General features: G+C 46.9%; 1 protein-coding gene across 1 annotated transcript in view; it reads right to left on the bottom strand.

The window, feature by feature from the left end:
• Nucleotides 1-25,142, bottom strand: part of FK (Ergosterol biosynthesis ERG4/ERG24 family) — a 162,185-nt gene that overhangs the window by 110,528 nt on the left and 26,515 nt on the right. Inside the window, exons 3-4 of the mRNA XM_086819123.1 lie at nt 9,678-9,748; nt 3,062-3,118 (exon numbers count right to left, since the gene is read on the bottom strand). Coding sequence (XP_086675249.1) covers nt 3,062-3,118; nt 9,678-9,748 — 128 coding nt within the window. The remainder of the gene's footprint in view (nt 1-3,061; nt 3,119-9,677; nt 9,749-25,142) is intronic.

The following is a 25,142-nucleotide window of genomic DNA, read 5'->3' on the forward strand; positions in this document are numbered from 1 at the left end:
GATCTTCCTGTGGTGGCGTGGCCGTGGGCGAGGGCCATGGGGTCTGGGGCGTCAAGCTCTGCATAACTTAGTGGCTCTGTCAAGTGTCACACCTCTCGATCGAGCTCCTATACTAGCCTATGGTCTGGGTATGATGGGTGGATCGGCCCTCGCAGTGCTGGTATGAAAGAAGTCAGTGAGAGCTCTCTGTGCTGGTCCTCGAGCAAGTACAGCTGATCTGGATCTCACTAAGGACTCCTGTGTCTATGGAGCTCTAGAAGAAAAAGTCCCAAGCATCTCTGATCCGGGAAGTCCATGATCTTGGAAAGTGGTCCGAACCCAGCTCGGAAGAGGCAGTGGAACCTCCCTCGAATCTCATAGTACACGGGGCATCGGCATATGTAATGGTCCTCTGTCTCGGGCTCTGTGTGACAGAGCTGGCATATCCTGTCCTCTGGTGCGGCCGCCCTAGGCCCATATCTGGCAGTCTCCACTCTCAGCTGGTGGGACGAGGTGTGGATCTGGCCGATCGCACATCTCACCTCAAAGGATAGGTGTATGTCCATGTAGCGTGGACGGATGATGAACCCATCCTCTATCAGGCATAGGAGGTGATCTCTGTAGAAGGCCATCTTTGTCCCCAGTGGACAACTAGGTGAACTCCATGTCCTCAGAGTATCTAGTCTGACAATGTCCTTCCTGATAACCGTGTTCCGCTCTGCGCGGCTGAGAGCAAATGATGGGGCCTCTATGCTGTACTGGAAGGGGGGGAGTGCCTCCATCTGCATACCGTGCATGCCAAACCAAGTGCCTACCTGTGCATACCAGCACTCTGTGTCTCTCTCAAGTGTCAACTGTCTCGAGGACTCCAGGGCTAGCCGGGGGTATCTATCAAGTGGAAGCTCCCATAGCCTATGCCAGTATGTCACTGTCTCGAATAGAGCCTCTGTCACTATCAGTGCAGCCCCCATCTCTGCCCGCACAATCTCATGTGGCACTGATGGTTTACTCCTAATCATGCGTCAGATCATCACCACTAGGGGCCTCTCCATCGGCTTCCACCCATCATATACCTCCTCTATATCTGTCTCGGCCGGCTCTCTCCTGTGTCTCCTCCTATGGTATAAGCTAGGACCCCAAATGGGGGCACAATACAGTAGTGCAGGTGTAACTAGAGTATCAAATAGCCAAAGCTTCGTCCTCGGCTCCTGAAACTGTATCTGTGAGCATTGCCTCTCTAGCGAGCCAAGAGCTGCATATCCCCTCATCAATCTAGCGTCGGCCGCCTTCCGCATCGAGAACTGAGGTCCAGCAAAAGTGATCCCAAGGTATACATACAAGGTAACATACTCCACAGGCTCTCCACTGTATGTAAACTATACTGTAGATCTACTTATCCACTGTAACATACTCCACAGGCTCTCCACAGTATGTAAACTATACTGTAGATCTACTTATCCACTGTGAGGAGGTGTTAAAGATCATGACCTTGGTCTTTCCAAGGTTCACAGTAAGGTCTCGGTCCTCGCAAAAGGCCTATAATGCATCCAAATGCCTCTGCAGCCCCTCTCGTGAATCACAAATAAGAACAATATCATCTGCATACAAGAGGATCGGTATCAGGACTCCTGCCAAATGTGATCTTGGTCCTCCCTGTCTGTCTATGTAATCCGAGATCTCGTCAATGTATAGACCAAATAGAGTAGGAGACAAGGGGCAGCCTTGCTTCACCCTGATAGTGTTGTGTATGATCTCTGAGTCACCTTCTGGAGCCCGTACTCTGCCTGTGAGACTGACTCATAGAGTGTAATGATCCCCCACAGCATCTTTGTTGGCACCCCCATATCCTGCAATCTCATAAATCTTGGCCAAGGTGTGACCAATCATGATAGTCCTATAGTTGTTGGGGTCCATGGGGTCACCTGCTTTCAAGATAGGTACAACAGTATTCGATGACCAGCTGACGGGGAAGCCTTCACATAAAGCCCTCTTAAACATGTGAACCAATAAAGGGGCTAGCGTGTATCTAGCATGGGAGAAATGCTCGGTGAGGAGTCCATCATGATCCTGTGCTCTCCCAGTCTGCATCCTATCAATAGCATCTCTCACCATGCTGAGGTGAAAGAAGGAAGAGCGTGGGGGACGAGGTTCGGGTGGATGGGGGAGAGGTGGCTGCTCGGGGACACGGTAGAGAGAGGTGGCATAGGTGTGCCAGGTGCTGGGTGAAGTAATCGGAGTTGGAAGGCGATGATCCTGGAAGATCCTCTAGGCCTCCTTGAGAGAGAGAGATAGAGCACAAGGGAACTTGCTTCAGCTTGATTGCACTTATAAATAATGTTACATGAAGGTCCTTTATATAGGCACCGCTGGACCTAGCCTCAAAGTGAGTGCACTAAAATGTATTCACACTAACCTTACACTTAATTAAGAGACTGTTCACATGCCCATAAATATAAACACTATATGTATGCACTCTGATGTCCCCTGAAGGATGCTCCATAAACCCTAACTACATTTAACAGCTATTTCACCAAAATTTTAGCCCTTCCTAGTATCATCCTCTTTTTGGATGAGAAATGTTCGCCTTCTCAATAAAGCTGAGCAACACTCGTTCTCATTTCCTTGTTTTCCTTTTTAGAGATAATCTGTGAAGAGCATCTTAATTTACCAAACAGAATACTTGACGAAGCTAGATCTGCCTCTTGTCCCTACACCTTATCCTCAAATGTATGAAGATGCCTCTTCAGTGTGGCACAAAACTGATACTATAATGCAAGCATGATCCAATTATAATGGCACCCAGTGCATCATACTCCAAAGAAGAAAGTGGTAATCTCATCAGCCCTGATTTATCCATACTCCACGAAACTCTCAAACCCATCCTACTGACTCCAAATCATTAGTCAAAAACTGTTCATGCTCACCTAGCAGCCTACTTAGATTAGCAAAAAACCTTGAAACTTAAGAGAAAACATCAAAGTCAGACTCAAAGCCATCTATCCTTGTGTATGAATTGAACTTGTAATGGCATCTAATTTCCTTTAGAGAGAAACTACACATGGAAAATATATGGCAAACTCACCAAAAGACAAAATGCCAATGTTGTCAATAACAGCTGCCCACCTTTCTCTGCTATAACCTGTAATAGCACCAAACAAGTTAAAATCTGTAATAAACCCTTCAGCCAGCATAAGGCAAAAAACTAAGCATAGAGTACTCCACGACATCCAGCAGCTGCGGGGGAGGGGTGATGAAGGTCTCTAGTGAGTGCACCCATGTATATTATCCTGAGATATCCTAGAACAAGCCCTTCTGTATAAAGTAAAATCTTCCCTTGTTCTGCTGTCTTCTCTAGCCTGCTAAAAGGATGTTACAAATTTTGGGAATGTTGAGTAACCCCTCTGATACTAAGTCGTCTATCACTATGTCTTCTCTCATCAAGAAGAAAGAGGCCCTCACATTTCAAGTCAGGGTAGGCTATGAAATGAGTTAGTGGTCCAAATCATCTTTGAATAATCTTTGAAGAAGCAGTGATACTGGACTCGGATCTTGTAGTAGACTGTGCCTCTGAAGAGATAATGCCAGGAAGGATTAAGTAGGGAGCCAGAAACTACAAATCATGATGCTTCTGAAATCTCTCAAAAACACTAGTGAACGAGCCTGTTGTCTAGCATCGTACTTTTCTAGCCTGATTTCGTAGAAGCCTCCAAAGAAATAATTGAAAAGTGAAATTGGCAAGCACAGGACATTGAAATATTGAAATACAAGAAGCATGGAGAAATATATCTTTTCCACATTCAATTTTGACTATTCACTTTGATCTGCGGTGTAGACTAAATGCATCTGCAATGTAGACTGAATGTACTGTCATACTTTTACTTCTTTTTTGTCTATAATAAGAAACTCCATTATGCATGAAATTAGCATGGCTGAAGTTGCAGCTGATTGGACTATGTTACATTGCACGTGCATCTTCCGTGCCTTGGGAGAGGTCTGCACCACAGATTCAAGAGTTACATGATGGTTGGGATAAGCATTAACAGATTACCGTCATTTCAGTATGGTTTGGATGTCCCCACCCTTTGCCTCAGTAGAAAGGAAATTAACCATACTAGTTGGATGGACATTGTTCAACTACACATGTGCTGCACCTTGATCCTAAGTGTCATTGCACCATCTGTCTAGGGTGCTACATGGACATTGTCCTTCATCTAGGACAGAGAATCCCTTTTCTGATGGGCCTTGAGCATTGTGAGCCCTAGTCCAAGGGACAAGTTGCTAGGTGCCATGCAAGTCAATTTAGTCCCGTTGTGCCCGTGGCACAAGTCTATGTAACCTTTTTTGCAAGTTGTAATGATTGTACAAGCTAGACTGGACACTTGGACCCTGGGCAGGCGCCCATTTCAGGGGGGCTAGGGTTGTCAGAAAAGCAGGTGCCTACCAGGCACCCTTTTCCAGGCAATCTGGGGCTAACCCTAGAGGCTATCTATACCCTATATAAGGGACCAAGGGCTGGTCCATACAGTGATCCAGCCAAAGCCTTGTCTTGTGGTCTTTTTCTCAGCCATCTAGAGCACAAAGCGCAAGCACCAAAAGGGCAGCCAGTTCAGCTACAACAGTTCAGCATTAACACACAGCCGTAGGTGGTCATTGGGAGCAAAACGCAGAGCCCTGTGGGATGGTTCCTGGCGCCCATCTGCAGCAAGAGAAAACACACATAAGGCAGCCCCAAAAATGCAGCAGTTTGCAGCCTTCCTTGCAGCAAAACGCAAGTACAAAGGGTTTAGCGTCAGTTTCAAGGCAGTTTGCAGTGTTGGGGTCGGGGATGCAGGAGCAGCAGCAGCAATGCACGCACACACACACACACACACACACACACACACACACACACACACACACACACACACACACAATCGTGGAGATGCAGAGAAGTGTGAGGGAAGAGAGCACACAACTCAATATAGAATGCTTGATCACGAAATGTGTACTAAGTACAAAAGGTAAGTATTCCCTAAAATGTGGATAAGAGGGTCAGATGGTCGGGGGAAAAAGCCTCCTAAAGAGGGAAAAATTGGCCTCCTAGTCCTAGCACAATCTGACACACAGACTCTTATCATCTCGGAACTTAACTCATTCCGAAAATGTTACTTACCACCATAACAGGTGGGATGACCCTTGAGGCTTGGTCTAAAACAATGGAGCTCCCCGCGTGGACTTGCTACCAATATCGACTGGTTGCCAACAAGTAAAGACAAGTTCAAGAAAGGAGCAGTTTCAGGTCCCGGTGCAAAAGAGGTGACTGCATAGAGGTGATGGTAAGGATGTTGTACAAGAAATATCCAGCATTGTTGACGGCTTGTTCGGAAGCAATGGTGGTCCATCATAAAGATAAGCAGGAGGGGATGTCACGTGCATCATTTGTCCTAGGATGCTATGTGGACATTTTTCTTAATCTAGGACAAAGGATCCCTTTTGCTGATGGGTCTTGAGCATGTTGTGAACCCTAGTCCAAGGAACGAGTTGCTGGGCGCCATCTAGGTCATTAGGGTTTAGTCCTGTTGTGCCCGTGGCACAAATCTATGTAAGCCTCTTTGCAAGTTGTAATGATTGTAAATGCAAGAACAGACACTTGTTAGACCCATAGTCAAGTATTGGGATGGTCAAGTCAGGTGTCAAGTCAATGTCTATAGGCTAGGGTCAAGTAGGTTGGTCATGTGTGAAAACCATTATGTCCAGTGGTGACTAACAATGCCCAAAAGTGGGGCAATGATGGTGTGGACAGCCCATGGGAACCCGGGCATGCATAGTTGGCCAACTTGGCCTTGGGTAGGCGCCCACTCTAGGGGGGCTAGGGTTGTGGGAAAAGCAGGCGCACACCATGGACCCTTTTCCAGGCAGTCTGTAGAGGCTATCTATACCCTAAGGGACCAAAGGCTGGTCCATAGACTGATCCATCCAAAGCCTTGTCTTGTGGTCTTGCTCTCAGCCTGTGAGCCATCTAGAGCACAAAACGCAAGCATGAGAAGAGTGGCCAGTCCAGTTACAACAGTTCCTGGCGCCTATCTGCAGCAGGAGAAAACACACATAAGGCAGCCCCAGAAACGCAGTAGTTTGCAGCCTTCCCGGGCAACAAAATGCAAGTACAAAGGGCTGTAAGTAAGTGTCAGTTTCAGGTCAGTTCGCAGATCATATTCATTCCATTTATGTACTTCATTCACTTGCAAGCAACAAAGCAAATACACTTATAAGGTGGGGGCCCTGAGAGGGTGGATTGGGACCCAATCGGGTGTTCATTGTGTACTTCTCTCAATCCTACTACTTAATCTCAGTTTTCAGGAGTGTTTAAGAATCATTATCTTATCATAAAACGCTTCCGCAAGCACGTGCATGCTACAGTAAGACGTAACAATCTAGTAGTGAGATTTGTGAGATCAACAGGTGGAGACAAGAGGAGCAAAGTGTGGCTTCCAAAATGGAACCCCATATTTGGCTGCATAGCAAATATAAGAGTCAAACAGTACTATGGATCTTGGAAATGGTGTTAAAAAAGTTGTCATGTTAGCATAGGATAGAAAGAAAGAAAGAAAGAAAGATTTTATTAACGTCTTCCAAATGACCGAACTCGGCCTATGAGACAAATCAGTGTACCTGTGTGGGGTATCCTCTGTCATCCCAACAAAATGAAAAAGTACTGAACTAAAAAAGCTGAATCTGGGTGTGCAATAAGTACAGTGAGTGGGGGAGGTGATGGAGCTCTACTACTAGGAGAATGCAAAGCTATATGCATGGAGTATACAATCATGATATGCAACCTAGCTAGCTCCATCCTGTACCATACTGGGGGTATAGAATGGTATACATCAATGAAGGGGGTGTCCACAGCTCCCTGAAGAACATGCCTGGGTCTCCTCTGAAGCAAGCCAGTCGCTCCGCACCCTCTCTGTGAAACTGAGCTCTAATCTCTGTCATCTCTCTCTGGTATAGGCGTGGTGTCCGAAAGCCAAGTGTCCTCTGTCTCCTGCGGGCTCTGAGTGTCTCTGCTCTCTGGAGAGTAATTCCCTGCTGTGTAGGGGCTAGGAGTGGGGTGGATCTCTGAAAAAATGAAGTAATCTGTGTCTGTCGCCCCCCCTCTGGAGCTGTCTGAGCCTGTAATAATGTCTCTCTGTGGCATTGTATGTCTAGAATGAATCTCCCGGGTCCCCAGTATGTGCTGGTCTGCTGCCTCAAAGATCTGGCGTAGGGAATGTGGCTCTCTAAATAAAATGGGATCTCTCTCTCTGATGGCTGTATATGCTCTGCATCTGCATACATAATGCTCCTCACTCTCCACCTCCTCTCTGCACAATCTACATACCCTCTCCTCTCGGGGGATCCGTGCTGCTCTGCCAGTCTCAATCTCCAATCGGTGTGATGAAACTCTAAGCTGACCAATAGCCACTTGGGAGCCGTGTGGTAAAAAGCCCTCCATGTATCTAGGCCTCTCTATAAATCCATCATCAGTGATACTCATGAAGTGATCTCTGTAGTATAGCATCTTCGGTGGAAGAGGCTGTGTAGGCGATATCCACGTCTCTCGTGTATAGAGCTGCCATAGGTCCTGTCTCAATACTCTATTCCTCTCACTATGAGAGAGACGGATATGTGGTAGATGATCCATGTCTAGGCCATGCTGTGAGAACCAATGTGTGACCTGTGCATACCATGATCCTCTCTCTCCTGCCTCAGCCAGCTGTCTAGATGCCTCAAAAGCTCTGTATGACAATCTGTCCTGTGGCATCTCTCTGAATCTGTCTAGCAGGCATATAGTCTAAAATATGGCCTCTACCATCATAGGAGGCGTAGCAAACTCTGCTCGGATAATGTCATGAGGTACTGACGGTTTGCTGCGTATCATGCGTGCCATCATGAGGGCCTGTGGTCTCTCTATCTGTGTCCACCAGCAAGTCCTGGCGCCCATACCGCTGCTCCATACATCAGTGCCGGTATGACTAATGTGTCAAATAGCCACCCCTCCGTCCGGGGCTCCTGAAAATGCGCCTGGTGGCTAGCATAGCCAATGCTGCATATCCCCGTGTCAATCTGGCTCTGGTTGCTGAACCCATGGTGAAGCGCATGGCTGCTGCAGAGAAGGTAACCCCTAGGTACACGTATGATGTCACCACCTCCACCTGCAGTCCTGCGAGAGTGAATGTCAGTTGACTCCTGCCCTGTCTCGATGTATGAAAGACCATAACCTTGGTTTTCCCAAGGTTCACAGTAAGACCCCTCTGTGTGCAGAAATCATCGAGTGCATGTAGATACTGCTGTAGACCACCTGGAGACTCAGACACTAATACAATATCATCAGCATGAAGCATAATATGTACTGAGGTACCTGCTAGATCAACTCCGTCTCCGCCTCCCCGTGTAATGAAGTCAGCCACCTCATCAATGTATAACCCAAATAGCGTGGGGGAAAGTGGGCATCCTTGCTTCACACCAATGGTGCTAGCAATAGTCTCGGACATACCTCCTGGGCATCTGACTCGCCCAAAAACCTGCTCATATAATGCATAGATGCCCCATGTCATATATGCTGGTATGCCAAGAGACTGGAGGCGCTGAAAGAGCCTCTCTCGTGGTACTGTGTCAAATGCCTTGCGGAAATCCACAAAGCAGCAATAGAGCTTTCTCTTCCTCACTCTGGCCTGATCAATCGTACATCTCAAAGTGAATACATGGTCAGTGGTAGAGAAAGCTCTCCTGAAGCCTGCCTCCCCTGATGAGCGTAAACCTACTCGAGGTAGCCCTCTCTCTAGGCTCTGATGTGTCTCTGTCAGAAGTATGATGTCTCTCCCCACCATAACAGTGGAGCAGACTGATCATACTGAAAAGGTGGCAACTGCTCAATGTCTATACCATGATGTGAGAACCACTGTAGCATCTGTGCATACCAAGATCCAGTGTGTCCAACCTTGGCCAGCTGTCTGGATGCCTCAAAAGCTCGGCGGGATAATCTCTCCATGGGCATCTCCCTCATCCTGTATATAAAGGAGATCGTCTAGAACAATGCCTCCACTGCCATAGGTGGTGCAGCAAACTCAGCTCGAACAATGTCGTGCGGGACGGATGGTTTGCTGCGTATCATCCTCGAGAGCATCAAGATCTGTGGTCTCTCCAGCTGTACCCATGTGGAGGCTGCAAGCCCTGGTGCCCAAACCGCTGCTGCATACATCAAGGCTGGTGTCACTAATGTATCAAAGAGCCACCCCTTCGTGCGGGGTTCCTGAAAATGTGCCTGATGACACTGACGCTCAAGGCCAGCAAGAGCTGCATACCCCCGGGTCACTCTGTCTCGGACTGCCTGAGCCATGGAGAAGCGTCCAGCTGAGCTAGTAAATGCGATGCCTAGGTAAACATAAGAGCTCACCACCTCAACCCGCCCTCCTGCTAATGAGAGAGAGAGAGAGAGAGAGAGAGAGAGAGAGAGAGAGAGTCATATTAACGTCCACAGAATGCCTTGAAGGCATATGGGATCCAAAACCGGTACGTCACAATCATTACAATCCACTTCAAGGTGCACTTAGGCACAAGCAAAAGATTAATGAAAACCCTAGGATGATAAACAACTATCTGTGATACAAAAAATGCCGATGGCACATTAGAGAGAGAGAGAGAGAGAGAGAGAGAGAGAGAGAGAGAGAGAGAGAGAATCTCACCAGTACGGTAAGAAAATCCATCTTGGCACCAACAACTAATGCAACCAACAGCAACAAAAGTGACGATAAGCCTGGCATCATTAGAAAACAAACCATTTTGTAAGATAAGTTGATAATTCACTTGGAAAAAAATCAGATGAGCTGGAATTGTCTCCTTTTTACCAATTCATTAGAAATGCAAGGTGGTAGAACAATGAAACCAGGACTAACATCACATGACAAGGGCCCTTTAGAGTGGTGTATGGCAACTATAAATATCAAGATTAAGATCATTTACGATTAATACATTAAGATTAAGATGATTTACAAAATACATTTAACAAAATATATCGAGATTATGATGATTTAGGACTCAGGAGATGCATCTTACTAATATATTAGGAACAAGGTGGTTTGGATAAATATGTATGTATATATGTATGGATAAATATGTATATATATATGTGAGTGAGTGAGTGAGTGAGTGAGTATTAGTGAACAAGGTGGTTTGGATAAATATGTTTGTATGTATGTATATATGCGAGTGAGCGAGTGAGCGAGTGTGTGTGTGTGTGTGTGTGTGTGTGTGTGTGGTTGTTAAAACTCTCATGAAAGCACTGTCCCTCAATGGTTTGGCTGCAAGATTACATGTAAATTTTCAAAAATCAAAGTTGCTTCTCTTGAAAGATTATGATTGGCATCAGTTTTTGTCGTCGGGTCAAATCATTCTGCCTAAAAAGATAGTCAAGCATCTTGGTTATCCCATTGGTTGGGAATTGTCTTTGAAAGATGAAACTCAATGGGTGATGGCAAAATTGCACTCTAAAATCGAATACCGGAAATTATCTACATGGCCTTTACATGTGTGATTGCGTATAGTACAATTGATAATCATAGCATATGTCCATTTCTATCTTCTGCTCTTACCTTGATAGCGCAAACAGATTGATAATTTCATGTTTAAAGCAATGGAATGCCTGTGGAAAACCAAGGCAAATAGAAAAGGTTTACATTTGTTAAGGCAAGACCTTATCTGGGCGCCCGAAATGCATGGTGGACTCAATGTCCTTAACATTCATTATCATATGCTGGGAAGGAAAGCCACTCTTCTACCTGCATTTATAGAGCAAGTCAAGCCATGGGCACGCATGCTGGGAGCTCTATGCTCTAACATGCAAACAAATGCATATGGACATTGGATCATCGATTATGATAATATAATCTTTGGGCATTTTCATGGTCGTATTCCAGGCTCTCCAGTGCTTGCCTTTCCACGTGCAATCAGACAATGCAATTTGGGAATGCACCACAAGCCTATCTCGAGACTCATTTCGGAAATAATGCAGCCCTTTCAGCTAGTCCCAATGTTTGAGAAAACACAGAAAATTCAAGATTGGCGTTTTGATAGGCAACTTCCAGGATACACTCCTGTATCATTTTGCAATTTGTCTACAGCTAATGCTTATAGGCTACTCTTACCACCTCCATGGATTGAGGATCATACAAATCACCTATGGCATACGTCAAAATCTCTTGCTTGGCAAAATGCTACATTGAAAAGAATTTGCAAGAGTGGATTGCCCCTCAAGCAACGATGTTTCTGTGAAGATGTCTGGTCAGATCTCTTTTGGCAGGAAGGCACATTGCCACTACTTCTTGTAGGCGGTGCTCTCATCCTACAGAGACAGTGCCTCACCTTCTCTGGTTTTGTTCCCACTCCCGTGATTTTCTTGATGATTTGTCTGCACATCTTTGGGCTCATTTTTCGGGGAGGCGTTTTGGTCGAATGTTCTAGCTTTTTGATTGCCTTTCTCCTACCTTACTAGACTATTGTAATATACAGAAGCTTCGGAGAAGGATCGGTACTTCAAAACTCAGAAATCAGCACTCTTTTCGCGACGGAATTAACGCACAAACTAAAAGGAGATGTGCAGAAAATAGAGAGAGAAGGGGGAGATGGAGAGGACACAGTATTGGGTCCCAATTACCCTCTGTAGGGCCCCCACCACGGATGGTGTATTTGCTTTATTAGAATGATGTAAATCTGAAAACAAATACAAATAACTTGACCTTTTCTTGGCTGGAAAATCCTGCCCTTGACATTCAGAAGTCCACCCCTTTGCTTGGCAATCTCCTTGGCTTGACTGGCCCTTGATTGGCTTGAGCACTTGGTGAAAACTGAGATGAATGATGGGATTATGGCTCTCTTCTATTTATACTACCCTTCAGGGGCAGTCGGCCAGCATAAGGGCAGGCGGCCAGCATCAGTTATGTCCCACGACTAGATATTCAGCAGTTAATGCTGAAAAATCCCATTAAATGCTGGAGAATTTCCCATAATTCTTGCGCATCACTTCCTGGGTGGCTGGACATCAAGCGCCTGCTTCTTAAGGGCTGGGCACATCTTTTGCCCACAATCCCAAAGCTGGGCAGCCTGTATGGGCTGCCCCATACATGCCCTACAGCCATTTAAAGGCTGTATGCTCCTAAAAATAGCTTATCTTTGCCCAAGGGCTGTCCCACAGCCCTTCCATGGCTGGTGGGTCCAGCCTGAGCCTTCCTGGCCCTCATGGGGATGGTTTCACACCATTCCCATGCCCATACTAATCGCCGGGGTAGCCCTATGGGCTGGCCCCTTGTCCTAAACATAATCTACTCAGTGATCTGGCATCCGGTACCATACCAGATACACAGAACCACTGGCATCATTCTAGAGGGAGACTCACAGCGCAGACTGGCACTGTTTCATGTGCAGGACAGTGCACACCTGACCTTAGACTCCTGTGCACGACAATGCACACCTGACCTCGGACATCTGAGATGGATCCCTGGCTGACTCGTCCCGGACTGGGCTCACATGGGACCAGTTCACCATCCCAGGTCCTGCACCTTCTGTACAGAACTGTCTACGTGGCATCCAAGTGCGGGATGCACGTGACATCCCCTTCTGCTTAAATTGACGGAAGCTGCATAGCCTCCAAATAATCCGTCAATGATGCCGGATAGTCTTCGAAAAATTCTTTGTCGAGCCATACCGCTTCATGAGTTCCTCGGTCCTGAAACTTCGTGAGGAACTGTCGTAGTCTTCGGCTTGAGCCATGCTTGAAACGGTGCAGCAGGATCTGTTCTGGAACCATAACTTCTGCTTCATCAACAATGTCTGGTTCCGCTTCGTCTTTGACCTCTGAAGGGGGTGGACCTGCATATGGCTTTAACCAACTGACATGAAATACATCGTGCATAGTCCAACTCGGAGGTAGCTTTAACTGCATAGACACCTCATTAATCTTTTTCCGGATAGGAAATGGTCCGAAGCTCCTGAAAGACAACTTTGGGCATCGCTTGCCCACCTGCTTCAACCTTTGCTTCATAATCTGAAGATACGCCCAATCCCCTTCCAAAAACTTCATGTCCCTTCGGTCTTTATTGGCCTGTCGAGTGTAGGCCTCTTGCGCTTTAGCCAATCTGTCGTTAACGGACTCTGAAACCGGCCTCTGATAGAAACCAGAGTGCGGTAGACTAGCAGTCACCCATCCACTTGTAGTCTAGATGTGAAAACAAAACAGATTGGAGCTAGAGTGCCCAAATCTGAAAACAAAGCGACACCTGTTGGCCCCAAAGCTTGGCGCCCCTTGCAGTATTTCTTTATTCAATTCCAAAAATATGAATGGCTGAGTACAACAAAAATCAGCCAAGAGATTACACCTGTATGTCCAATCTGACGGCCCACAATACCTCTTAGCACAGAGGATCTATGCACACAGATCTGTGTCTCCAAATAACACACTGTGCCTCCCTCTGATCAGCCAAGACCACTAAGCAGGGCAGCCATGAGCATACATCTGGCATAACTCAAGTGCATGATACAACATCTCAGCTCATACATACATGTACTGTCCAAACTCTGTCTCAACCCTTGTCAATCTGCCATACCCCTCCTCTCACAAGGGGCCAGATAACTCATATCTGCAACAGACATCAAGCAGTAGAAAGAGAGATGGATGAACAGATGAGAAGCTTACCAAAATCAGCCCGTGAATCAGCACTGGAGGAAGCAACGGTACCAATCTGTACTTGCAGGCACTTGTTTCCACAACCCTGCTTCACACGCATGCACGTACTTGTCTGTACCCTCCTCCTTGTGTTCACTTCTATGCTGTCTTTGAATGTACAGATCTGAAAAACAGCCCCGTACCCATCTGTACTACCTCGGGATACGTGCCAGGAGTTGTACTTGCACACGCCGCCTGCTGTCTGCACCTGTGCTCGCCTAAATCTGCGCAGCCAGATCTGTCCAGCACCTGTCCAACGCTGCCTGCAGCAGCTCTGTTCAGCGCAGCCTGTGTCAGCCCTGTCCGTACACTGTACGGCAGTCGTACAGGGCTGTACGGCCTGTACTAGGACCAGCAGCCACCTGATGATAGTCGCCTACTACAACTGCCTCTGTCCCACAGCTCAACGCCGCCTGTCCTCAGCAATATCTGCTGTCGTACAGAGCTGTACGGCTATTGTACGGCCTGCTCCAGCACACGGCACACAGAAAACAGCAAGCAGCAGCCCCAATCAGCAGTCGACCTCTTCTCTTCAGCTTTTCCACGCATGTACACAAGCGCATGAAAGCTCCACGACTCCTTTTCCCAAAAAGAAGAGAGAGAGGGAGGAGAGAGAAGCACACACTCCAAAAGTGGAGTGGCCTCCTCCCCATAAAAATCCTAGGGCCCCAAACTTTAAAAGTCCCTAGGGGCCACTAAGGCCTAGGGGCAACTTTAGTAAACATTAGAAGTTTAATGTTCTAGTTCCCCCCTTCACACCTAGGGATGTCCACACATCTTTAACTCTGTCCGGGCACCCCCCATGTGAATCATTCAATATTCTGACTCTGCAACCACCATGCCCACACTTGTGCTGTTCCATTTTCACAGGGCCATGACATACCCCCCTCTTGAAAAATGGCAAGCGTCCTCGATTGCATTCTGGTGATGCATCAAAATATCCAAAGTGAAATATACAATATGGCAAGATCAACGTCCCAATCTCTCTAAGCCATGCACATGTATCAACATTCATTACAAACCAATGGCATAGTAATAGTCCAAGTTGTATACCACTGTGAACTATACATATCCACAAAATTCCATGTGACTAGTACACATATATCATAGAAGTCCCATAAACAGATGTACTGTCAGCCTCAGTACCTTTGGGTGAGATAAAAACTGCACCAAGCGACCTCTAGATGTCATCTGAGCCTGTCTGTATCAAGGGAGTGGAGGTGCTACCCCCCTCTTGAGCATCAGATAATGCTCCAGACCCATGCTCTGCTGAACCTGAATGAGCCACAATAAGAGTCGGCTCTAACTCAAAAGGCATCGAGATAAAGCTGCAAAACCTGAGGTGAATCTGTTAAGTCACCTTCCTCCATTCACTTCGCATCCATCGGTGAATAGTTCTTGAACTTCACAAGATAGCGACGGGAAACTTTACCTCGTACCTTCCTTTCTTTATGTGCCAGTATCTGCTCTGGAATCAGAACCTCATCAAGTTCCTCAACTTCCGGCTGAGCCTCATCTGATACATCCTCAGGCACATTCCCACGGAAAGGTCTAAGGAGACTCACGTGAAAAGCATTGTGAATTCTCCAGTGATCTGGTAACTTCAAACGATAGGTTACCTCACCAATCTTTTCCAAAACCTGAAAAGGCCCATAATAACGCATGCTCAATTTAGGAAATAAGCGCTCTTTACCCTTCATCTTCTTGCGTCTAGCCTTTTCAAAGCGCAAAAGAACCCAATCACCCAATACAAACTGTAAATCACGTCTGTGACGGTCTGCGGCTTTCTTTTGCTTTTGCTGAGTTTTCTGGAGTGCCAACTTAACTCTCCGATAAGCTTCATCCAAGCTTTCCACATATTGATCAGCCTCAAAGATCTTATCCTTTGTATGCAAAATGGGTGGTACCTTCTTCCCTCCTTCTACAATCTCAAAAGGCGCCTTGCCTGTCGAGGTATGTACAGTGTTGTTATATGCAAACTCCACCAAAGGAAGATATTTTTCCCATTGTTGCTTGTGCTCTGACACATAACACTTGAGAAGATCCAACACTGTAGAGTTAGCTTCTTCTGACTGACCATCTGTCTGTGGATGAAATGACGATGAAAACTTGAGAGTTGTACCCATGTTGTCAAACAACCCTCTCCAGAACAAACTCGTCATCCGTGGATCACGGTCACTAATGATAGACGTAGGCAAGCCATGATACTTGAAGATGTTCGCCATGAACAACTTCACCATATGATCCACTTTAATCGTCTTACGCACGGGAATGAAATGAGCCTGCTTACTGAACCTGCATATGATAGTCCAGATGCCATCATTTCCCGTTTGTGTCCGTGGAAGATCAAATACAAAATCCATGGCAATGCTCTCCCAAGGTCTATCCGGAATAGGTAAAGGCTGTAATAACCCTGGTGTCTTCTGACGGTCAAACTTTACCTTCTGACATACGATGCATTGCCTCACAAAGGCATCAACATCTCTTCTCAAGGTTGGCCAATAAAAGAAAGTCTCCACTGCTTTGACCGTGGCGTCAATACCTCTATGACCTGCATACGGTGGAGCATGACTTTCAATCATAACCTTGAGTCGCAATGGCCTGGTAACACACAGTCTGCCATGCATCAATAAAAACCCATCTCTGAGAGTATAGTGCTCATGCCGCTGACCATCAGACATCTGATCATACAACCTTTCAAAATCCTCATCATGGGCATACTGCTCTTTCATTTCATCAAGCTCATGATGATAAGCAAGTGAAACTGCAGAGACCTGAGGCTTGCGTGACAAAGCATCTGCCACTATATTCTTTTTGCCTTCCACATGCACAATTTGGAAGTGAAACATAGACAAAAAGTTTGCCCAACGCATATGCTTCTCTGAAAGCTTAGTCTGCGTGAGGAAATAACGCAATGTCTGATGATCTGTCTGTACAGTAAAATCAGCCCCAAGCAAGTAGTGTTTCCATGTAGAAAGAGCGTGAATTACAGCCAACATCTCTTTCTCATAAACCTGTAAATGCTTCTCGGCATCTTGCAATATTCTACTCTCATAGGCTATCACATGTCCCTCTTGCATGAGAACTGCACCAATGCTACTTCCACATGCATCACACTGGACAACAAAAGCCTTTCGGAGGTCCGGTAACACCAGTCCTGGGTCCGACGTAAGCTTTTCTTTGAGCTTTTTGAATGCTTTAATGTCCCAATCAGCCCATCTAAACGGAGTTGCCTTCTTCGTCAAAGCATGAAGAGGCGAAGCAATTTCAGCAAAGTGCCGTATGTACCGCCTGTAATAGAAACACAATCCTAGAAAACTGCGTACATCATGCACGGTCCTCAAAGCTGGCCAATTAAGTATTGCTTCCACCTTTGCTGGATCCATACGGACTCCATGCGCAGACACAATATGCCCCAAGAAATGTATCTCTTGCAAAAAGAACTCACTCTTCTTGCCATTAACCACCAACCTATGGTTTCTGAGTTCTGCAAACACAATGGCCAAATGCCTTCTATGCTCTTCCTCAGTTTGTGAATGCACAATCATATCATCAAAGAATGTGCCCACAAACTCTCTATGAGGCCTGAAAATCCTGTCCATCATTCTGTTAAATGTGGCAGGCGCATTCGTCAAACCAAAGGACATAACCAAGAACTCATACAACCCAAACGTGGTTCGGAATGCTGTCTTATGCACATCCTCGGCTCTAATGCGTATCTGATGATACCCGCTTTTCAAGTCAATACGACTAAAAACTGTGGAGCCCTGTAAGCGGTCCAAGATGTCATCGATCCTCGGTATGGGGAATCGATTCTCGATGGTATTCTTGTTCAACGCCCTGTAATCAATACACACGCGCCAAGAACCATCCTTCTTCTACACTAAGAGCACAGGTGAGCAAAAGGGTGATGAGCTAGGCTGTATCAACCCCTTATTCAAAAGCTCCTGCACCTGATTCATAATCTCTTCCTGTTGGACTGCACTAACACGATACGGCGGTCTATTCGGTGGAGTACTACCAGGAATCAGATCAATGGCATGATCTTCTGGCCTCTCAGGAGGAAGTTCTCCTGGCAATGACTCGGAAAAACAATCTTGAAACCCACATAAGAAATCAGTCCTGTCCTTATCTAACATAGACAAATTAGACTTAGACTCATCATCCTGTGCATCCTTTACATAAATCAAGTACGCGGAAAGATGCTTTTTCATTACTGATGAAATCGCCGAAGCGGATACAATAGGAACAGATTCCCCTTTGAGTTTTACATCCAATACATGCTCTTTCCCTCTATGAGTCAGAGTGATTTTCCTATTGTAAGTATCCACCACCGCATGTACCCTGTGGCACCATGGCATCCCCAACAAAACATCACACCCGTCCAAAGGCATGATGAAGAACTCTTCGCTGTCCACATAACCCTGCAAATGAAGCCGAAGCTTCCCAATGATAGGAGTAACGGGTTCTGCATACCCTGGACAAGCCATATTAGCCTCATGTAATGGCCCCATCTCCTCTGCACGAATCCCCAATCGGCCAACCAAATCTGGTGAAATGAAGTTGGCTCTAGCACCTCTGTCAAAGAAGATCAAGGCATTCTAATCTCTCACTTTGCCCCATGCCCTGCACAACTCTGTAGCTTCACCACCTGGCTGTTCCCCCACAAGATCAGGAACTAAGCCTGCAGAAGGTTTTTGTTTCTTTGGCTTGGGCTCTCCTTTATTGTCAGAGTCCTTTTGGGACTTTCTCTTGGGACAATTGAATGACATATGCCCCTCTTCAGTACAGTAAAAACACTTATGAGCATCTCTCAAAACCTGTCTTTCCTCAGAAGTCCTCTTGGGCATTGGCAACTTCTTATACTTTGTCTCTGAAGACCCTTTAGCATCACGAGAAGCATGCCCAAATTTTTCAGCTTTCTTGCTCAATTTCTTACTGCCTTTAAACCCAGATGAACCACCAGTGAGTAACGCATTAGCTGTCATAGCATTTTCAATCATCTGTGACATGTTCGTTACTCTTGTCTTTATACAATAATCTCGTACCTCCTTGGGCAGCCCACAACAATACTTCTCTACCTGCTCAGACAATGGCACCGCACGATAAGAAGTCACTGGGAGTAATGCTTCCCAAAACTTCTTGTTATAATCCTCCAAACTATCACACTTTGAAGCATCCAACTTGTGCCATGCGGTCATAACATCCACCTCAAATGTAGATGTGAGCCATACGGAAGAGAAAACCTGTTTGAATTGGACCCAAGTAGTGGATGCTATGCCCTGCAAAAGAAGAGTAGACCACCATTGCAAAGCATTGCCCTTGAGAAAAGTGACAGCTTTCCTCACCTTAGAGGACTCTGTGTAATTCCCACCAGAAAAAGCAGCATCAAACTGCTGTAAAAAGGTAAGTGCTTTCAGTTTATCCTTGGCCCCACTGAATGTGTCAAACTTCACTGCAGCTCCCCCTTCCTTGTAATCCTTCACCTTTCCCATAGGCGTTAGATTATCATATGGAAGTGGTAAAGATCGCTGCCCCCAACATTCATGCCCATCATTGGGTCAACATTTCCCATTCCCAGGCATACCATACATTCCAGCCATGTTTCCAAACATTCCATTATGCATACCTGGCTGCATACCACCAAACATATTGCGTTGCATCCTAGGTTGCATGCCTCCAAACATATTTCCTTGCATACCGGACTGCATACCACTGTCGGGAGGCAAGGAAAAGAAGAAATGCCTCTATAGCTACCTACCCAGCAGCCTTGGAAGACACAACAAACACAAGGGGCACCACCAGCACGATGCTGGAAACAGAAATCTCTCAAAACACCACACAGAGATACCTCAAAAACCCTGTATTCCACAGGATAATGAAAACCCACACACTTATCCACAAATAATGCAAAAAAGAAGATCCCTCTTTCACAAATCAGCTGGCTCCACTCGGCTTCCTTCACTCCTTTCGGCTAGTGGCCTCCTTTTGCATCCCAAAGGTGGCCCTCCTCACACCAGCTTCGTCTCTGCATACATGCTACCGGTCTCTACACTTCAAGCCTGTCGACGTTGCCACCTTATCTTCAGCAGCAGCCACAAACACCTTCAGCCCCCTTGTGTGTCGGTGTTTCCCAATCGCCACCAGCAGCTGCCTGTCGCCAATAGCTACACCAACGCCCTCCACGTCCTTGCTTCTCTCGTATCCAGCCGACAGTACCACAGCTGTTATGAGCGACCAAGCAACTCACCGGCTCTGCACTCGCCAGAACAATCCTTTGTCTCCAGGCGACAACTCACCTTCCCTCGCTGCAGCTCTGCCAAATCACCCTTTTAAGCCTCGTAGCACAACGCGGGAACCTTCAACGGGCAGCATCACCAGAGCGCTTCCACATCAACGAGCGACCACACTCTTCTCCACACTGGCTCTCCTCCATCACTGTCAGCATCCTACAGCAACTGCGCCAGCTGTCTCGTCTCCCTCCATGTCGAACAGCTAGAGGCAGCTTCCACCTGTCGCCAGCCCTTCAAAGCTGCTCCCTCTCTTATTCTTTGCACCCCCACGCCAGCTTCAAAGGCGGCTCCCTCGGTGACGTACCCAGGCTACAGCTCCTCGCCAGCTCACCTTGTCGCCTAAGCCACAGCAACCACACCACCTTACCTAGGGCACTCTCCCTTCGCCTTCGTCAGTCAGCAAAAGCCGACTCTCCTCCGTCAGCCTTGCCCGCTCACCCCCTCTGTCTGTCGCGACCAGCACCAGCTTCAGCAACCGCCTGTCAGCCCTGCACCCTCCAAAGAAAACCTCTATCAGAGGCGGCAGCCCTTCAAAGCTCTGCACCACCAGTCCCTTCAAACCCTTACACTTCACAAGGGAGGCCCCCATCAACACCAGCACGTTTCCCTGCGCTGACCACCTCCTCTTCGCCAACTTTCCAGAGGTCCTACGTTGGCAGCACGTATTAGCTTCCACGTTGCTTTCAACACTGCACGCCACGTTATTATCATCATTTATTCATTTCTTCTAAGGCCTAAGAGATGGCCACCTCCTTTTCACACCATGTCCAAGGCACATTGGCCACACCAATATTAATTGCTCCCCATGCCTTCATACACTTCACACAACCCACGATGCCTGCCCGCTCATACTTGGGACGCCCACATATACTGAGCTGTCAAACAGCTAACATCATCTCCAGCCGACCACATTCCGGACAAGCCTGTACATGCTCACAGCCAAACCATTCTCTCTGTACAACTGCCAAGGCGTTCCCGGACAAAACTCTCACACAGGCCATGCATCCATATGTACACAAGCCCAAAATATCTCTCAGAAAAACGCCTGACACCACCATACATATTCCCTTGCATGCCAGGCTGAAAATTGGCTCCAAAAGGCCCGTACATACCCATGCCTCCCTGAGGATAACCCCCAGTCATGGATTGGAACACCGAGCCACCACCAAAATAACCTGGATGCATGTTCTGCTGAGGAATAGGTGGCTGTCCATAGAAGGAACTCTGAGAGTTTGCACCATAAGCATGCTGCATATTCGGAAACTGGCCAAAAGATGGTTCCTGTGGGATGGCACCACTATGACCCTGTGGAAGATTCTTTGAACGAACCTTCTTCTTCTTTTTCTCAGGCTCTGTGTGGGGCTCTGTGCAAGATCTCATAAATTCAGCAAATCTCTCACTCTGTGTGAGCTGCATAAAAGTATCCATAACACTAGCCAAACGATCTTTGAACCGAGCATCATCATCCTCTTTACCATGCACATCTTCTGGCTGTGTTACATCCTCATAAGGCTCAACATCTGCAGCCTGTTCTCCTGCAAAAATATCCTCAGATACATCTCTCTCAAGAGAAGTCTCTTGCTCTTCTTCTTCATGATAGAAGTACTCATCCTCTGTATCAGACATGTTTGCTGAATTTTCAGCGATGGCTTTCTTCAAAGCAACCACGAGCTCACCCCCTTCAGAAAGTTGATGATTGGTCCTGGCAACGGAACCTTGAAACCGGCCTCTGATAGAAACCAGAGTGCGGTAGACTAGCAGTCACCCATCCACTTGTAGTCTAGATGTGAAAACAAAACAGATTGGAGCTAGAGTGCCCAAATCTGAAAACAAAGCGACACCTGTTGGCCCCAAAGCTTGGCGCCCCTTGCGGTATTTCTTTATTCAATTCCAAAAATATGAATGGCTGAGTACAACAAAAATCAGCCAAGAGATTACACCTGTATGTCCAATCTGACGGCCCACAATACCTCTTAGCACAGAGGATCTATGCACACAGATCTGTGTCTCCAAATAACACACTGTGCCTCCCTCTGATCAGCCAAGACCACTAAGCAGGGCAGCCATGAGCATACATCTGGCATAACTCAAGTGCATGATACAACATCTCAGCTCATACATACATGTACTATCCAAACTCTGTCTCAACCCTTGTCAATCTGCCATACCCCTCCTCTCACAAGGGGCCAGATAACTCATATCTGCAACAGACATCAAGCAGTAGAAAGAGAGATGGATGAACAGATGAGAAGCTTACCAAAATCAGCCCGTGAATCAGCACTGGAGGAAGCAACGGTACCAATCTGTACTTGCAGGCACTTGTTTCCACAACCCTGCTTCACACACATGCACGTACTTGTCTGTACCCTCCTCCTTGTGTTCACTTCTATGCTGTCTTTGAATGTACAGATCTGAAAAACAGCCCCGTACCCATCTGTACTACCTCGGGATACGTGCCAGGAGTTGTACTTGCACACGCCGCCTGCTGTCTGCACCTGTGCTCGCCTAAATCTGCGCAGCCAGATCTGTCCAGCACCTGTCCAACGCTGCCTCCAGCAGCTCTGTTCAGCGCAGCCTGTGTCAGCCCTGTCCGTACACTGTACGGCAGTCGTACAGGGCTGTACGGCCTGTACTAGGACCAGCAGCCACCTGATGATAGTCGCCTGCTACAGCTGCCTCTGTCCCACAGCTCAACGCCGCCTGTCCTCAGCAGTATCTGCTGTCGTACAGAGCTGTACGGCTGTTGTACGGCCTGCTCCAGCACACGGCACACAGAAAACAACAGCAGCGGCCCCAATCAGCAGTCGACCTCCTCTTCAGCTTTTCCACGCATGTACACAAGCGCATGAAAGCTCCACGACTCCTTTTCCCAAAAAGAAGAGAAAGGGAGGAGAGAGAAGCACATGACCAGGAGTATGAGCGCAACGAATTGCTCAAGTCCTTTGGCTACATAGGTGGCCAGAGAGTCGTTGTCTTGTTTGACAGCGGCAGCACGGAGGATGTGGTCACGGAACAGGCCGCTAGGCGTGCCCGTTTCGAGCTGACTCCGGTGGACAAACAGGTTGAGGGTTTTAGCACAGGTATGATAACGAGCATCAAGTATGAAGCTCTAGGTGCTAAGTTAGTGATTCAGGGCATAGAGTTTGTGCGTGACTTTATGGTTGCCCCTCTTGTAGGAGCAGACATAATTTTGGGTATCCAGTGGTTTCACAAGTTTCTTCCTGATGTCAAGTGGGACAAGCACACGTTCCAGATCTCGATCGGAATGTGTCAAACACCCCGGTGACCATTAAGTGTGAGCCAGGTATTCCAAACTTTCCGCTCATAAGCCACTTGCAGGCTAAGCGAGCAGTTACGAAAGGCACACAGTGTGCGATGATTTACATCCAGACAGCCCAGACGGTGGCTAGTGCTTCCGAGAAGTACTCGGTTCTCCATAAAAAGTTCCAGAAGATTTTTCTTCGGGACAGTCTCCCTCCCCAGCTTCCCCCGTCCAGACCGGAGGATCAGAAGATTGACCTCCTCCCAGGCTCGGAACCCCTGAGCAAGTTTCCGTATCGCCTTTCTAAGGCAATGGAATCGGAGTTGGACCGCCAACTCCAAGAATTGTTGCAAGCTGGCTTCATCCGCCCCAGCGTGTCGCCATTTGCATCACCGATCTGAATGGGCGAAGAAGAATCAGGGTTAGAGTTCATGTGGGAGACATACACAGAGAAACATGGGAGAGAGAGAGAGAGTTGTGGGGATAAGTCAACTCACCAAGATGAGTGTGTGACTCTCCTATCACACATGTATATTGCACTAGTACACAGTGCACTTAGTACATTAAAAGTACTAAGTATACTATGTACTATATAACTTATGGGCTTGTACACACTATAAGGGTGGACATTATGCCTTTACCCCAACAACCTCCCACTTAAAGGCAAAGTGCCCTTAAGTAAAGGAAAAGAAAAATCAGCATGTACATGATAATATACAAGGCCATATCAAGGCTGAAACTGGCCTCATCCAATGCCCATCAAGTGTCTGCAATGAGAAAACCGCTCCGGAGGCAAACTCTTTGTCAACAGATCACCCGGGTTGTCATCCGTATGAATCTTAACAAGCTGAATTTGCTTGTTCTCTATCACCTCTCTGATGAAGTGATACTTCACATCCACATGCTTCGTCTTTGCATGAAAGACGGGGTTCTTTGCCAACTGGATGGCACTCTGACTGTCACAATGCAACAATGGAATATCCCCTGTATAGCCCAAATCAGCCACTAACCGGGATAGCCATAATGCCTCCTTGCAAGCCTCTGTGGCTGCAATATACTCGGCCTCTGTAGTAGATAAGGCTGTGCACTTCTGCATCCTGGATATCCATGACACAGCACCTCCTGTGAATGTAAACACATAACCGGTAGTAGACTTCCGGTTATCTGGATGACCGGCATAATCCGAATCCGTGTAACCATACACTAATGCATCCTGTTTGCCAAAGCAAATGCACATATCCTGTGTGCCCTTCAGGTATCTCATGACACCTTTCACTGCTTCCCAATGCTTCTTGCCAGGGTTGGCCATGTATCTAGAAACCACTCCCACTGCAAATGCAATGTCCGGCCTAGTAGCAACCATGGCATACATGAGACTGCCACAAGCTGAAGCATACGGAATCTTGGCCATATCAGCCCTGTCTCTATCTGACTGTGGGTTGTCCATAGCACTGAGTTTCACATATGGAGGCAAAGGAGTACTAGTCTTCTTCCCCCCGTCCATATTGAACCTCTGCAAGACTTTGCCAATGTATTCCTTCTGAGACAAATACAACACATGCTGATTTCTGTCCCGAAGTATCCGCATACCCAAAATGTGATTTGCATCACCCAAATCCTTCATATCAAAGGTTTGATGCAGCCTCTTCTTCAAGGCATCCATCTCTTTACGAGATTTCCCGGCAATCAACATATCATCAACATACAAGATGAGGATCAATAGACTGCCATCCAAAGCTTTCTTGGTGTACAAGCAGTGATCTATGTCACTTCTCCTGAATTTCTGGGATTTCATGAATGTATTAAATTTATGATACCATTCTCTTGGTGCCTGTTTGAGCCCATAAAGACTCTTTTTCAACTTGCATACAAGCTTCTC

This window comes from Cibotium barometz, chromosome 2 (genome assembly GCF_041138505.1).
Source record: "Cibotium barometz isolate CiBa-2024 chromosome 2, ASM4113850v1, whole genome shotgun sequence".
Taxonomy (NCBI): Eukaryota; Viridiplantae; Streptophyta; class Polypodiopsida; order Cyatheales; family Cibotiaceae; genus Cibotium; species Cibotium barometz.